The 15,310-nt window shown below is 49.2% G+C and overlaps 1 protein-coding gene across 1 annotated transcript in view; it reads right to left on the minus strand.

Moving 5' to 3' along the window:
• Positions 1-15,310, minus strand: part of MCC (MCC regulator of Wnt signaling pathway) — a 267,530-nt gene that overhangs the window by 33,167 nt on the left and 219,053 nt on the right. The window contains exons 10-12 of the mRNA XM_012763744.3: positions 13,613-13,753; positions 10,928-11,031; positions 7,094-7,277 (exon numbers count right to left, since the gene is read on the minus strand). Of these exons, the coding sequence (XP_012619198.1) occupies positions 7,094-7,277; positions 10,928-11,031; positions 13,613-13,753 (429 nt within the window). The remainder of the gene's footprint in view (positions 1-7,093; positions 7,278-10,927; positions 11,032-13,612; positions 13,754-15,310) is intronic.

Below are 15,310 nucleotides of genomic sequence, written 5' to 3' on the forward strand. Positions count from 1 at the left end.
CCCAGAGAGCTAGGATTACAGGCGTGAGCCACCGCGCCCGGCCTTCCTCCCCACTCTTCCGCACACGCCGTCTGCCCAGCGGGCTGAGGTGGCGTCCAAAATAAGTTTTCTTCGTGGCTTATTGAAATGATACTGCCTCTTAGGAAAGAACCAGGTATGAAGGACAATAGAAACGTTTACGCCCTTGGATTCAATGCTGTGGACCTCAGACACGAATCTCTAAGGAAACAATTCCATAGAAGCAAAACGATACACACACGAAGATGCTTCATGAAATATAATCTAAAATACGGTTTAGCGAATGATCATGTATATCAAAAGGAGGGAAATTATGTGGCTATCATAGTGATAAATTATGGCAACAGTGAAGTTTTAAGTGAGGAGACAGAATGAAAAATAACACATGTGATAAAAATCGGTGTACATGTGGTCAGGACTTAAAAAAGGGATACTGCGTTAAGGGAACAAAGAAGTTGCAGAACAAAATACCTACGAGTGATCTGTGGATGGGGGTGCTCGTATCCAGGCTGTGGCCGCAGTCCCCTGGGGGCGGGGGCGGAAGGAGGGGCACGGATGGGGGTGTTTCACTCTACTTGTGTCACTCGTATCTTGTGCCATGAAAAACACAGGTGTGCGAGAGGCGGCACACGCCACTTTGAAAGGGCGCTGCCCCCAGACCTCCACAGCACAGTCCAAGCACAGCGACCACCACGAGCACTCAGGCTGGGCCACGGGGCCCTGGCGGCGTGTGCCGAATGGTGACCAGGCAGGGGCTGCCAGCCTTGAGGAGCACCCAGCCAGACCCCCCCAGCCTGCAGTGGCCTGGGAGTGTGTCTAGAGGACCAAGGCACCTTGAAAGGGTGAGCGCTGCTGGAAAACTGCGCCCAGGGCTATCATGAGGCCAGTGGCTCAGAATAAGGCGCACCCCACGCAGCCAGTCCTCGGGCAGTCTGGGGCCCGTGGGGGCTGACAGCAGCTTCACCCTCGAGACCTACAGAGTCACGAGCGCTGGGAGTGGGCCCAGCAATCTGGGTTTTCATACATCCTTTAGGTGATTCGGGTGCATGTACAGGTCTGGGAACCAGTGGTCTACCCCACAGGGTAAGTGGGCATTCGCTTAGTTGCCTGTGGGACACTGCCAAATCTTCTAGGTAGAGACCACTGCGCTCCTGGGCTGCTCTGGCGGGTGCCAGTGACTGTGAGCAGGTCTCTGACATCAGTCAGACCTGAATAAATGTTCTTCCTCTGCTGCTTCCTAACTTATGGCCCTGAGTAACCTTCCCAACCTTTTTGGGCTGCAGTAAATAGTAACATTAATTGTTCCTACCTTACCTGGCTGTGGAAAGAATATGACAGTCCTAGAGCATGCAGGACCAGCTAGTGTGACCACACAGCACTTACTTTGGAGGAGGAGGGACAGGTGTTTACCTTCCTGACAGCTGTGCCCGCAGCCCTCCAACACCTAAGCCAGACTCAGGGATCCCCTAGGGCTGTCAGCCATCTACGGGCTGTCTAGAAAACCTCCACCCAATGGAGGAGAAAAGAAGCCAGTGCTTGCAGGGACTTGAGAAACCACCTAGAACCTTCCAGGAGAACATGAACGTTGAGTGGGCCAGGACTGATGGGCTCTGCTACCCTCTTGGGCCCAGACCCTGATTCCTGGCTGGACAGGGAAGGTTTTTGTTTTGCCTTCTTTGGTATAAGTATGGTTTTCAGAAAGGAAGAAAATAAGAAAAAAAGAACAGAAGATCTCAGTGCACAGACTCAGAGGTTTCAAATGCTTTTAGCCAGAGGAAAGCTGAATTTCCAGATAAGCCCCACAGCCCGTCCGACTTCCCTCTCCTCCTTCTAACGACACCAGCAGGGAACAGACCAGGCGAGGTTAATCACAATTCTGCCTTCTGCGCCTAATGTTCCACTGCGGGGTACGATGCCACAGAGGTAAAAGGAGGGGAAGCCCCAACCCTTTCTCCGGCCTCCCGCAGATGAAGGTGCAGGCAGTCTCCCGGGCCTGCTGCCCGCCTGGGCCAGGGCTAAGTCATCCATTAACTCTCCGGCTTGGAATGCGGATGATCTCAGCTGTCCCCGGGGAATCCATCACTCCCTGCGGCTGGCCGCATTGCTCCTGCTCTCCAGGCGGCAGCCGCTTGTGTTCCGAGAGAGGGAAAGCGGGCAAGGCGGCCGAGAAGAAAACCCTGGCCGCACACGTGTGTCTCGCTCTGGCTTTTAGAGGAGCTGGGCCAGGACGCGTGGCTGTCGCCTTCCTTCCACGGACGATCTGCCGCAGCTCCTGCCATCGGCTCTCCCTTGCGACATTCGCCCAGGGAAGGCAGGGCTGGGGGCCTCGGGAGGACCCACCGTGGGACGTGCCGTTAGAACAGCTATCTGGGTCACACACCATCTCTCTGTCCCTTTCCACCATCCCCATCCCTGTCCTCAAGATGCCTCCCCGGCCTGCTCATTAGGAGAAACTCATTTTTCTTCAGCTCCCTCAGCTCACCTTGGCAGAAGGTTAGGAGGAGATTTCTTTTGCCTCAAACATCAGTGATGGAATTTTCCTGAAGTTTTTTTTATGGGCGTGTTACCCCAGTTGAGAACCGATTTCCATCAAGGAGCAGCTCATTTTTAGAAGGAAAGTGCCATGGGCCGGGCATCTGTCGTGCTGAACATTCGGAATTTATTTGGAGGACGGGGTCAGTCCAGGTGATATTTGGCACTAAAGCCACTCCTAAGTGGCCCTGTTTCTCTAAAGGGAAGGTTGAGCCTTGCCAACTGCCTGTATCTTTTATCCATCCCCTTTTTCGAACAAGAGGTTTGTAGCAAGGGACTACAAACACTTAAAACTCTAAACCTCTTAGGAGTTGTATTTTCTGCAATGATTATCAGAATTCTCTAGGAGGAGAAACCGAAGTTAAATGTGGTAAATTATCTAACAAATTGTCCTACAACTGTCTGACAAAATATGGACATGGGAAAATCTGCTGTCAGATAACTACCGTCCTACAAAACTACCTGGGTCCAAAAAGCTCCTAACAGCTCAGCTGACAGTGGTAGTGAAAATAAGAAATGGAAATATTTAGGAGATAAATTCTACTTATGCAGGCATTTTTAAAGGGGTCGTCACAATGGCGTTGGAAACCAGGCATGTCTAAAACAAATATTAACCCATTCCTAATTTGGTTACTGCTAACACACCAAGATAGACACCCTGTAGGCCTGACAGCTATACTGTTACTAACAGTCTACTTGGCATTAGAATAAACAGTATAAATGATTTTAAACCACTAACAATTAAGAGGTACAAATGGAAACATTAAGGACATTTTTTTGCCTACAGATTGGACAAATTGAAAAATATGTATATCACCCAGTCTTAGCTAGTGGAGGAAGAGGCCCTCTCACACACTGGCTGTAGGAGAATAACTGGATTATGTGCAGAGGACTATTTGACATTTGAAATATTATTAATTTTTGAGCCAGCCAATGCTACTTCTCAGAACCGGTCTCACAGAAACTGCACACGAGGGATGGGTATAAGGACAAGGATAGTGGCTGCAGCAACGTAGAAAACTGGATAAGAACGTCTAACAAGAGGAAGCTGTTTAAATACATGGTGCTACTGCTGTCCAGTGGAAAACTATCCAACTATTAGAAAGAATGACGCATATGGAAAAATGTATAAGAATATATAACACTAAGAGGAAAATGCACGTTTCACGAGAGTCCACGTAACAGGATCTTTGTTAAGTTAGATGCAGTCCTGTTTTTAAAGGTCCCATATTTTCGTCTGCTGAGTACCTGCTTTCCAAGCTCTTTTGCTGGGGCCCACCCTGCTTCTTCTCCATCCAGGTGGCCCCAGAGGGAACTGCCATGACGCCACCCTGCTATAGCCCCTGATGACCAGGGTAAGCGTCTGAGCCCAGATGGGCAAGACGTCCTTCCCCCAGGATTTTCTTCCTTGTCACCAGAGAAACCAGTCAGCCACGTGCACAAATGCAGGTGCTGTGCTGGCATCACCTGGGGAAGGCGGCCTGCAGTAGGAAGGAGAATGAAAGCCACATGCAGGGGCCACACAGGCGGGACACGTGGAGCCCGGCCTGGCTGTGCCCAGGAGCCTGGCTCTGCGGCTGCCCTGGGTCACTGCAGCCCTGCCCAGCACGCAGCTCCCGTGTGCGACGCCGGACAGCCTTCCTGTGAGACCCTTTCTATTTGAGCTATTTGAGCACGTTTCCATCCTTTGCACCCAGGCATCTTAACTAATAAAAAGTGTAGTTAATTCTGTGGGAATATACCCCAAACTGTTTCTAGTGTCTTTGCCAGAGAGGGTCCTGGCATGGAGAACTTTTGTGTACTACGCATTTTGTGCTGCTGGGGTTTTCATTGCTTACTTTTACAACGAGCCTACAGTTCTTTTGAAATCAGGAAGTTGGGTCTTAAAAGAAAAAAAAAAGTACTTCATGTCTCTACCTTATTCTCATAGAATCTAAAAGATAAGTGACAAGGACATTTGAGCACAAGAGGGCTGGTCACCTTGCTGTCATATAGAGGGGCGTGTCTGGGCTGGTCTTTAGGGCTCACTAGCACGAATGAGCATTAATCCCAAGGACTCCGGAGGGACCCTCCTGACTGTGACAATGGCCACACCTAGTCCAGCTCTCGTTCCCTGAGGCTGGCGGATGGTGGTGGCAGAGGCCTGTCCTAATTAGACAGCTGTTTCTGCCCTTTTCATTCCCCTTTGCAATGGATATGATTCCACTTTCCTCAGCCTTTCTTTCTGCCCAGGGAAACTTCATCTTCATCCAGACTAGCTTACAGGGCGAGGGCTGGGCACCTCGGGAGCTCTGCTGCCGTCCTTTCCAATTTGGGGATTATGCCCCAGGGTGAGTGGCTGGCCGGGTGGTGTCCCGGCCACCTGGAGGTGCAAAGAGGTTCCCAGCGAGGCTACAATCCCCGTTCTCATGGGGCTCTCCCAGACCGGACCCCCACCTGACGTGGAGACAGAAAAGACTCAATTCCAGTCTTGGTGCGAGCAGACTTGCCCGGGCTAATTCTGTCTTGGCCACGGTTCCTTTGTGGATATAGACTGGTGACTGCACTTTCATAGAACGAGCTGGAGTTGTGACACTCGACGCAAAGGATGGGCTGGATTAAGAATTCCTATTTCTGCCTTCCGACAGTTTAGCCCATTGGCCTGTTTGTCATGACCTGTTGGTAAAGCTATCCGGGAAACCCAGCCTAGTTACTCTGCCCACTGAGACAACTGCTATTTCTGATGGGACCGTGGCTGTAGCTTTCAAGAATGAAATAGCAACATCCCTGGGCTCCTGCCAACAGTCGACTGAGGGTTGGCTATCATTTTTATTCTCCTTGCTGGTTAACCACCCTCTGCCTGCTCTTTTCTAGAACCATTAACCCTCCTGTTGTCAGGCGCTGCCTATGTGCTACCAGAAATGCCGCTGGAGGCCTGGTCCTCAGGTTCCTTTCCTGAGCCCCGGGGTACCAGATGCCACTCTGATCAGAAGAACTCTCCGTGCCAGCTGGTTCCAGCAAGAGGAAATGGCAGCTGCTGGGCCACATAAACCTGCAACTCATGAAGTTCCACTTCTTTCTCGTGTTTCATAAACTTGCCCTGTGGGAGTCTCTGAGCCAGAAATGCAGGATTTATTAATACAAACAAAATTACTATGGTTACTATAATTATGAAAGGGGTCTGGTAGTTTGGGACTTTATTTTGAACCTACGTGTGACGTCTAGTAGTCTACCTGTACCAGGTTCTAAGAACGTGAACCGACAAATGAATGCCCGGTGTGTGGTTCTTTCGTACTCACTCTGAGCTGTTCTGATTTAGGCAGGAGGACAACAGTGAATTTTTAAGGAGAACTGTGTGAAATCAGAGCTAGAAACCTTTGTACTCTAATGGGAAGATCCATTTGAGACTGAAATTAGTTCAGGGACCATTCCTGAGTGAGGCTACACTTGAAAATAGTGACTCTGTGTCCTGACTTTATCTCAACCAGCTTAAATATACTCCCAACATTAAATTTCTGTAAGAAAATGGTCTTGAAATCAAGGCTCACTTATAAAGTATTTCTAACAAATATTCAAAACCCTGATCTCTAATAATTAGATGCTGAGAAAATTATCCTCATTTCTGATTCCAAATTTTGTCTCTGATTCAAAATAAAACCATAAAATTATTTTTGGGGGTGGGGAGGGGTGAGCAAATGATCTGTAGCACAAGCCTCGTAAGCTGCTGAAACACAACTGCCGCCACCTGAACGCTTACTAATTCAACAGAACGGCATCACCGACAACACGAGAACTGCATTTCTATACTAAATGAACACAGAAATCATAGATTACACACATCTGGAAAAGTCATTAAGAAGAGCATCTGCTTTCTGTATTTAAACAGAAGAATCTGGTTTTAAGAGAAAAAAAAATAAATTATAATCTGCGCTTCACTGAGTAAGTCAATTGTTGCTGGAGTCAAGAGGAAATGAAGTCCCTTCTGTTTGTGGGTGCCAGGCCAAGTGCGTTATTGGGAATGTCCCCTCCCCTGGGACACCTGGCCCAGCACAGGTAAATGGACACACTGAGGCAGACGGCTGGGTCCTGCCAATGGGAAACCGAGAGGGGAACATCCACTCTACCACTTTCTAGCAGGGGTCCTCAAACTGTGGCCCACCGAGGACATTTACCCGGCCCACCGGGTGTTTTTGCCGCCGCTGCCTGTCCTGCTTAGCAGCCGAGTCGTCCCGGGCCCACAGTGCGCATGTGCAGAATGTGCCCCACTCTCTCCAACGGCCCTCCAACAGTCTGAGGGACAGTGAACTGGCCCCCTGCTTAAAGTTTGAGGACCCCTGTAGCAAATCAACCCTCCTCTCTGGACTGCAGTTTCCACGTTGGTAAAATGAGAAGGCTGCTTCCTGGCTCTCCCGTTCTCGTTCTCTGACATAGTTTTGGCTGGAGCAGCCTGCAAGCCTGAAGTGCATTTTGCCTTTACCCAAGCCACACGGTCACCACACGCCAAGTGCAGTGAGCTGAGGACACGTGGACGCACGGCCACCGCGGGCAGGAAGGCTGAGGGTACCTGGTGTGGCTGTTGGAGGACAGGCTCTCCCAGGGCTGCACGCTGCAGCCGGCCACGGCGAAGGCGCCCCCGCAGCTGCCGTCCAGCTTCATGAGCAGGGCCTTGGCGGCATTCTCAGCTGTCTTCCGGCAGTCATGAGCTCGCTTGAGCATCTGAGTGATGTTTTCGTCCCCTGACTGGTCTCCTACGTGGCAGAGAAGCCAAGGGATTAATCAACACAGGTCTGTGGCAAGGCAAGCCCGGGGGTGACTTTGCATCACTGACCCTCAGTTACTCAGGGCAGAGGGGGTGTGGCGTGGGGATCTGCATTCTGGGCCCGGCTCTGTCACTTAGAAGCTGCATGTGGGAAGGCACGTCTCTGCTCTGGACTCCAGTGTCCTTGTGGACACACGAAGGGCTTGGCCAATGTGCTTGCCAGGACCTGTTCCCAGCTCTAACAGGCTATGATTTTCTGTTAAATAATTTTCCAGGTTCCTGGCTTCTCCTCCCACTTAGCCATAAGTCTACCGTTTGGCCATTCTTTCATGCATCAGTGCTTCTTTGTAAATGAGGGCAGGGAGAAATCGAGGCAAAACGGTGTCCTATCTCCAGCCTTGGCTAGGGCTTTGGGTGGGTCGCAAGAGAGACACAACTAACGGTTCAGACAAGGACTTGAGATTCGTTCTGTATTTTCTGTACTGATGCTACCCCAACCCTTCTCCTGTCCTGGTAATGGTGGCAAACACAAATGTCTCCAGCAGCAAAGTGTCAGGGCTGGAGTAGGATGTCACAGTGTGGTAGGTGCCAGCACAGAGCCAGGCAGTGAAGTCCCTGCCCAAGATGTTCGCATTCTTGTTGTGTTTTAAAAACAGCGCTGGAAAGTGCAAAACTATGGAGATACTAAAAAGATCAAGGGTCACCAGGGGTGGGGGAGGAATGAACAGGCAGAGGATAGAAGATTTTCAGGGCAGTGGAACTATTCTATGGGATGCTCTAATGGTGGATGCATGTCCTCACGCGCTTGTCAGAACGTTCACCACCAGCAGTGGACCCTGATGTGACCCGTGGGCTCTGCGTGGTGACGACGTGTCTGTGCAGGCTCATCAGTTGCAACTAACGTACCACCCTGGTGGGGGACGTGCATGTGTGGGGACGGGGGTACCTGGGAAATCTCTGTACCTTCCTCTCAATTTTGCTGTGAGCCTAAAACTGCTCTAAAAAAAATTAAAATCTTAAAAGAAAAAAAAAAAGAAACAAAAATGTGCTGGCCAAACAAGTCACCAGTTTGCTACCTGAACAGCACGGATCCATGCTCTTCCGAATATTTTCAAACGAAATCTTACGCCAGAGCAAACAAACTGTTTTGCTAACATATACAAATGGCAAACTTCGAACTGAGTGAAGTGGGTGGACACACCCAGCATCCTACCCGCCAAACAAGCCCACTGTTGAGCCCCAAAGAAATGCCTCCAGCTTCCCACGGTGCAATTCGAAGACCACTGACCGAAAGCAACTAGAGTAACATAATCAATGCCCACGAAGGTGACAAGAAACAAAGGAAAAAAGCATAATAACTAATACTGTGGGTGAAAGTCACAAACTAGTTCTGTCTTTGCCATGCAACAACTATACAGCACGTTAGCACAGAGTGATCCGCCAACTGCTGCTGTCAGCAGAATGGAAGAGCGAGGTTTTAAGGGAAGCTGCTAAAAATTAAGCCAGCCCTCAGCACTGTGGGGAGTGGGCAGGAGAGGGGCGGGGCATGTCGCCCAAGAGTCCCTGGACCCCCCTTGGCCACCTCTCCAACAACCTTCATGCTTCTCTTCTTTGCACAAATAAGACATTTTTATAAGCGACTTCCCCAGCTGACTGCATTTGAATTCTGTTCTGAAGTTGGCATGACATTACTGAATGGCTCGTCTCATCAATGTATACATGAGCCACCAGCATTAGGTAAACACAAAGCATTTCATTATTGATTTTAAATATTTGAAACGCAGACTTATTTAAGCCCTTTCAGCTCCTACACCAGGTAGCCGCACTGAGTAGGTACAAGCCTAACAAAAGGTACCTTTCGAGGACAGAACAGGTGAAGATGTTCCTCTGATACAAACTGGAAATAAGATGATTGATTTTTTCCCCCTTTGATTATTTTTCTTAATACGTTATAATTAAAAAAACCTGACAGCAGGCCAAGATCATTTTAGGATCTGTTTCATATGAGGAATAAAGTTTTATGGTTCAGTTAAAAGACCCTGAAAAATGAGGTTTCTAATGGAAATGCTGGCACAGTTTCTACTTCTGGGTTGGGCTGGTAATACTATTAAGGGAAAAAAAAAAACAGAGGGAGGCGTGCAGAGGATGGCCAGCCATACAAATGCAGGCTTGCTCCCTTGCTGCATAACTTGGGTACAAAGCAGGAAATGAACACTTCTCTTCCCTCAACTTTCAGATCCCTGTGCATGTCAAAGCAGGAGGACACACACGCCAGGGCAGTGCAGAGCTCTCCCCAGGCAAGGGAGGTGCTGGTGAGGAGGACAGGAGAGTGTGCTCGGAAGGTGCCCAGATGGTGACCTGCTTTGTAGGTCTTGGTCATCCCGGAAGGACAAGCCCTAGTGGAAGCTCATAGCTGAAAACCAGTCTGTGACGACAGCCTGGTCACCACGGACGGGGACACCCGACCTGCCCACGCCACCACCTTTGGCTCTGGAGTGACCCAGTCACACCTCTGCTTTCGGCTGAGTTGCCGATGCTTCTGCAGAGCAGCTGCATTGTTATAAAGGGAGAGTCTAAGGCAGCGTCTGGGTGCAGTTCCGCACTGCCTGGCGGCAGCCTTTCTCTTCCTCTTTTAAGCACTATTTTCTATTTTTTTTTTTTTTTTGCAACATGAATGAACCTTGATTTCTAGCACTATTCTACTGTAGTTCTCCTCACATCGCTGTAGGGCTCAGAGTCACAAGCACTGGTCGAGTTTCAGCAAGTGCTGCTCTCTAGCGTGCCGTGACTCCCTCCTCTTCGGTGAGATATGCCTTCCTCTTACTCAAAATTGTGGGATAAGGGCTGGGAGCAGTGGCTCACGCCTGTAATGTTAGCACTCTGGGAGGCTGAGGTGGGTGGATCGCTTGAGTTCAGGAGTTCGAAACCAGCCTGAGCAAGAGTGAGACCCTGTCTCTACTAAAAATAGAAAGAAATCAATTGGCCAATTAAAAATATATATAGAAAAAAAAATTAGCTGGGCGTGGTGGCGCATGCCTGTAGTCCCAGCTACTCGGGAGGCTGAGGCAGGAGGATCACTTAAGCCCGGGAGTTTGAGGTTGCTGTGAGCTAGGCTGATGCCATAGCACTCTAGCCCAGACAACAGAGTGAGACTCTGTAAAAATAAATAAATAAATAAATAAAATAAAATAAAATAAAATAAAATAAAATAAAATAAAATAAAATAAAATAAAAATTTGGGGATAGGAGGAGGGCAGTGTGGCTCTTGAGGCACAGGTGAGGCCAGCAGGACCAGTGACCCCTGGAGGGTGGCGGGAGGCGAGGTGGCTGCAGCCAAGCGGGCCCCTCTAATCATGGATGTGGGCCCCGCTCCACACCGCCCCGTGTCAGCCCGGGAGAATGCGCTTCCTAAACAGGCTTGTTTGTTTGAACTCGTCTGTCGTTCTGTTTCTACTCCAGTTCTTGCTGCATTCAACGTAAACAATTTACCCACTCAGCCATGAGGAAAAACGAAAAACACACCTGACAACTGAATTTCACGCTGTCGGGAGATGATGCAAGGCCAGCCGCTGAGACGGGGGCCGGGGAGCAGGAGAGGCAGGGGACAAGATGAGGAAGAGGGACCTGGGAAGCACGTACCAGGGGAGGAGCCCACGCCGGCCGCTCGGAACTGCCCCAGGATGAGGCTCTGCTCGCTCTCGGCCAGCGCCAGCAGGAGCTCGTAGGCCTCGATGCACTGCTCGCTGAAACACAAGCACACGCCTCAGCTGCGCGGCGTGGTGGCACCTTCCACACCGGCGCCCGTCCCCGGGGGAGGTGGCTGGGGTCAGCCTCGGCCTCACCACCCACACACGGGCAAGGAAACCGCCCACGAGTATTCCCCGGACAAGGCCAGTGGCTCGTTCTTTTGCACTGGCCTCCTTGTTGTTCTGTATACTCATTAAATAGTGGACGGCCTTTTTAAACGATAAAACTTTAAGCTAGGTCCTAGAAAAAAGCAAGAGAAGCAATGAAGGTGGGAGATGCCAGTGTGGTGTCCTGGTGACCAGCTAAACGGGAAAGGTGACACTTCCGTGGGAGCCAGCTTTCAGCCAGAGTCCCACACCCTGGCGTCCACGCTGTACCAGGCATGGTCTGTGCGGCTCACAGAACACGGCAGACCTGACACTAGGTCGCTTCCTAAATTAGGCTGTTAAAAAACACCACGACTTCCGTCGTGGCCACTCTCTCTCACTTCACTTTCTTCCAGATCGTCCTCTCCAAAGAAGGCCAGCTGTCAGGGCTCGAAGACTCTCAAGAGTCCTACAGAGAGGCCCACGGCTTCCCGCCAACAGCTGGGAAAGAACTGGGGCCTCCAGCCAACAGCCACGGGAGGTTTCAGATGACACAGCCTGAGCTGACGGCTTGACCTGAACCACCCAGCTAGCCACTCCCAGATTCCCGACCCTCAGAAATGTGATGTAGTACATTATCAGTTATATAATAGGTAATTAATATAACACCCTATAAGGAGATTATTTGGACGTAGACTAGCACTATCCAATACTGCAGCCACTAGCCGTATGTGGCTATTTAAATCATTTACATTTTAATTTAAATAAAATGAAAGCTCCAGTCCCTCCATTGCATAGTCTTGCATGTAATACTTCACATGTTCAATGGCCACATGTGGTTAGTGGTGGCCACACTGGGCAGCCCCGAGAGAGGACAGTTCCATCACCACAGAAAGTTATATTTCACATACTTGTAAAACCTGTCTCATGACACACTACTCTTCGCCTCACAAAATCTCTAACAAGAGTTTGAGTTTGGGCTTCTAAGAAGAAGAACTGTAGTCTCTCTCCTTTGTGCCCCGTGATCCATTGGGCAAACGAGGCAGAAGATCAAAGAACAGCCCCCGTCCCACGGGCTGAGACCCGCACGGACCCACGTGCACGCAGGAGGCGGCACATGTGCGTGACACCTGCGTGGTCCCAGACGACATGCCTACAGAGGCAAAATTTCCTCCTTAAGCAGATAACGGGATAGCTTCTCCAAGTCGAGCAGGGGAAATGCTGCTTTAGTCAACATTTAGTCAACAGACCATCTGTTTTTGATTGTCTTTACTTTCATCATCCTTTACTAAGAGTTAAAGAGAAAAAAAAAAGGCCGAATCACTAGCTCCAGGCGCTGCCAGCTCCTCCTTTCAAGGGCAACCCAAATTTCAGGTTAGAGATGCCGGGCCATTTCTTCATTCGTGAGCACGTGCTAGTGTGGAGAAAGACCTTCCTGATCAAAGGCAGGCTGTGGGCAGACGACAGCCGGTTTCAAGAGTTATCACAAGCGGACGATCTGCTTGCTTTGGTGTGTCTGTCAACTAGCATGATTGCTCTCCGGCTTAGGTTGCCTATATTTTGGTTTGATTGTTTATAGAATAAACAATGTTTCTTAAAACAATATTGAACGTTTTAGAGGAAGCTAAGAGTAAGATACAGTCAACTACTATGAGACCTTGGCAAATATGCTTAAGTGGTTACGCTAATTAAATAAACCTGTGAAGACAATAATAAAGCACACTCTTGCAGCTTTGAACAAGCAGTTATTTAAAAACAGATAAGTTCCAAAGCTGATGAGGCAGCAAAAAAGCAGTGCATTCAAATTACCATGTGCTCACCAACGAATGAATTGTGGTCGTTTAAACTGGCTTGTTTCTATGGAAAAAAGTCAGCAGCATGCATGAAGAGCCAGGAAAACAGTCATATTCTTTGACCTATAATTCCTGCTTTAGGGATTTTTACCCCAAGGAAATATTTAATAAAAATGAATACCTTCTCTGTATTAAATTATTCACCATAGAACTATCTTCAATATCAAAAGTTTGCCAAAGTCTAAATGTCTTTTAGAGAAATGACTAAATAAATAAGAATGTGTACACTTGAAGCAGGGGTTACAACAACTCAAAATAAATGGTGAATATTAAAAATTAGGCCAAATCGAAGAAATAGAATATACTAGATTTACAACAATATAAAATATATATGAATAAAGATCAGAAAGAACAAATGAATATATAACACAAAAACTGATCTTCTAGAGTGATATTACGTAAATGAAATAATATTTAAGTTGGATATACTAGTAAAACATACCTGTTTACTAATACCATATTCAGAGTATACTATACTATGAATACCAGAGTATCCACCCTTATACTCTCTGCTGGTCCAACCCCTCAGTCACGCCTTCTCAAAGCCTGTTTCCTACTTGTGTGCAGAAGGTCACTCTATATGCATTTGGAACTTAACGTGGCGACAAAGTCCTGCCGTGTCCTGCGGCCGTCCCCACCTGTACTGCAAGGCCAGCCTCAGCGCGGTGGCATTGGACTCGTACTTCCCCACCAGCATGCTCATCCTCTCGGCGTTGCTTTTACACTCCTCCAGGGTTATGGTCAGGAGGTCATTCTGGGACTTGAGGTGTTCAATTCGGCTAAAAAGGAAGAAAAAAAAAAAAAAAAACCACTTTTCGCTCTAGGATTCGATCTCATTTGCCAACGTTTCAGTTGTCGCATTTATATTTAGGCCGGGAAAGCGTGTTGGGGACGTGGGCTTGTCAGATGTTTTAGTAACTGACACAAAATAATCAACGGGGCGACTCTTAAAAAATAAATAAATCACTAAATTCTGTGTGAATCAGAAACAAAAAATAACCTCCTGGTTGTTTCCCGCCCAGCTGTCCCATGCTCACTCCATGGGTGCCATGCGTCAGGTGCCACGCGCCAGGTGCCACACTAGGCTCCAGGGCACTCCCAGGAGAGGCGGCGGGCGTGTGCCCTCACGGCCCTCCTCACAGGACCATCTGGTGAGCTTCAGTAAGTTGCCCTCCACAGGGGGAAATGAAGAGCAGCATCCTAGCAATAGCTACTATTTGTCGAGCCTTTGCTCAACAACAATCCTCCCAGCAGCCCTCGGACTTCAGTGTTATCATCTCCATTTCTCAGGTGAGGAGATGGAGGTGCAGAAAGGTTAAGTTCCTGGCCTTGGATTTGAACCAGGCAGTTTGACCCCAGATCCTGTTTTCTCGACCGCACACTACAGAGCAGAAGCAAACGATGAATCAGTGAGCGCAGGCCGGGCGCGGTGGCTCACGCCTGTAATCGCAGCACTCTGGGAGGCCGAGGCGGGCGGATCGCTCAAGGTCAGGAGTTCGTATCGGTGAGTGCGATGCTTTGAAACCTCACGTTGAACTCTGGTCCACCATGGCGGAGGTGGGGCCTCATGGGAGGCGAAGGGGTTGTAGGAGGCAGATCTCTCATGACTAGGTCAACGCCTTCCCTCCTCAGGGGTGAGCTCTAACCCTATGAGCTGGTTGCTGAATTGGCACCTCCCTGCTCTCTTGCCATGTAATTTCTGCATAGGTAGGCTTCCCTGCCTCCCGCCATGACCACTCAACTCCGGGGATGCACTGCTAAGTGAGCTGTGACGACTGCACTTTAGCCTGCGAGACAGAGCAAAACTCTGTTGCCCGGGGTGGAGGGCCGTGGCATCAGCCTAGCTCACAGCAACCTCAAACTCCTGGGCTCAAGCGATCCTGCTGCCTCAGCCTCCCCTGTAGCTGGGACTACAGGCATGCGCCACCATGCCCGACTTTACATACATACATACATACATACATATATATATATTTGTTAGTTGTTCAGCTAATTTCTATTTTTTTTGTTTTAGTAAAGACAGGGTCTCGCTCTTGCTCAGGCTGGTCTTGAACTCCTGAGCTCAAATGATCTGCCCGCCTCAGCCTCGCAGAGTGCTAGGATAGGATTACAGGCATGAGCCACTGTGCCCGGCCAAAAAAAATTTTTTTTGAAAGTGTTCCCACTCATTTTTCAACTTGCTCCACAGCTCACTGCAGCCTCCAACTCCTGGGCTCAAGCAATCCTGCTGCCTCGGCCTCCCGAGTAGCTGGGACTACAGGCATGCTTCACCACGCCCAGCTTATTTATTTATTTTTTATTTTTCATAGAGACAGAGGTCTCACTGTGTTGCTCAG

Source organism: Microcebus murinus, chromosome 11 (genome assembly GCF_040939455.1).
Source record: "Microcebus murinus isolate Inina chromosome 11, M.murinus_Inina_mat1.0, whole genome shotgun sequence".
Classification (NCBI taxonomy): Eukaryota; Metazoa; Chordata; class Mammalia; order Primates; family Cheirogaleidae; genus Microcebus; species Microcebus murinus.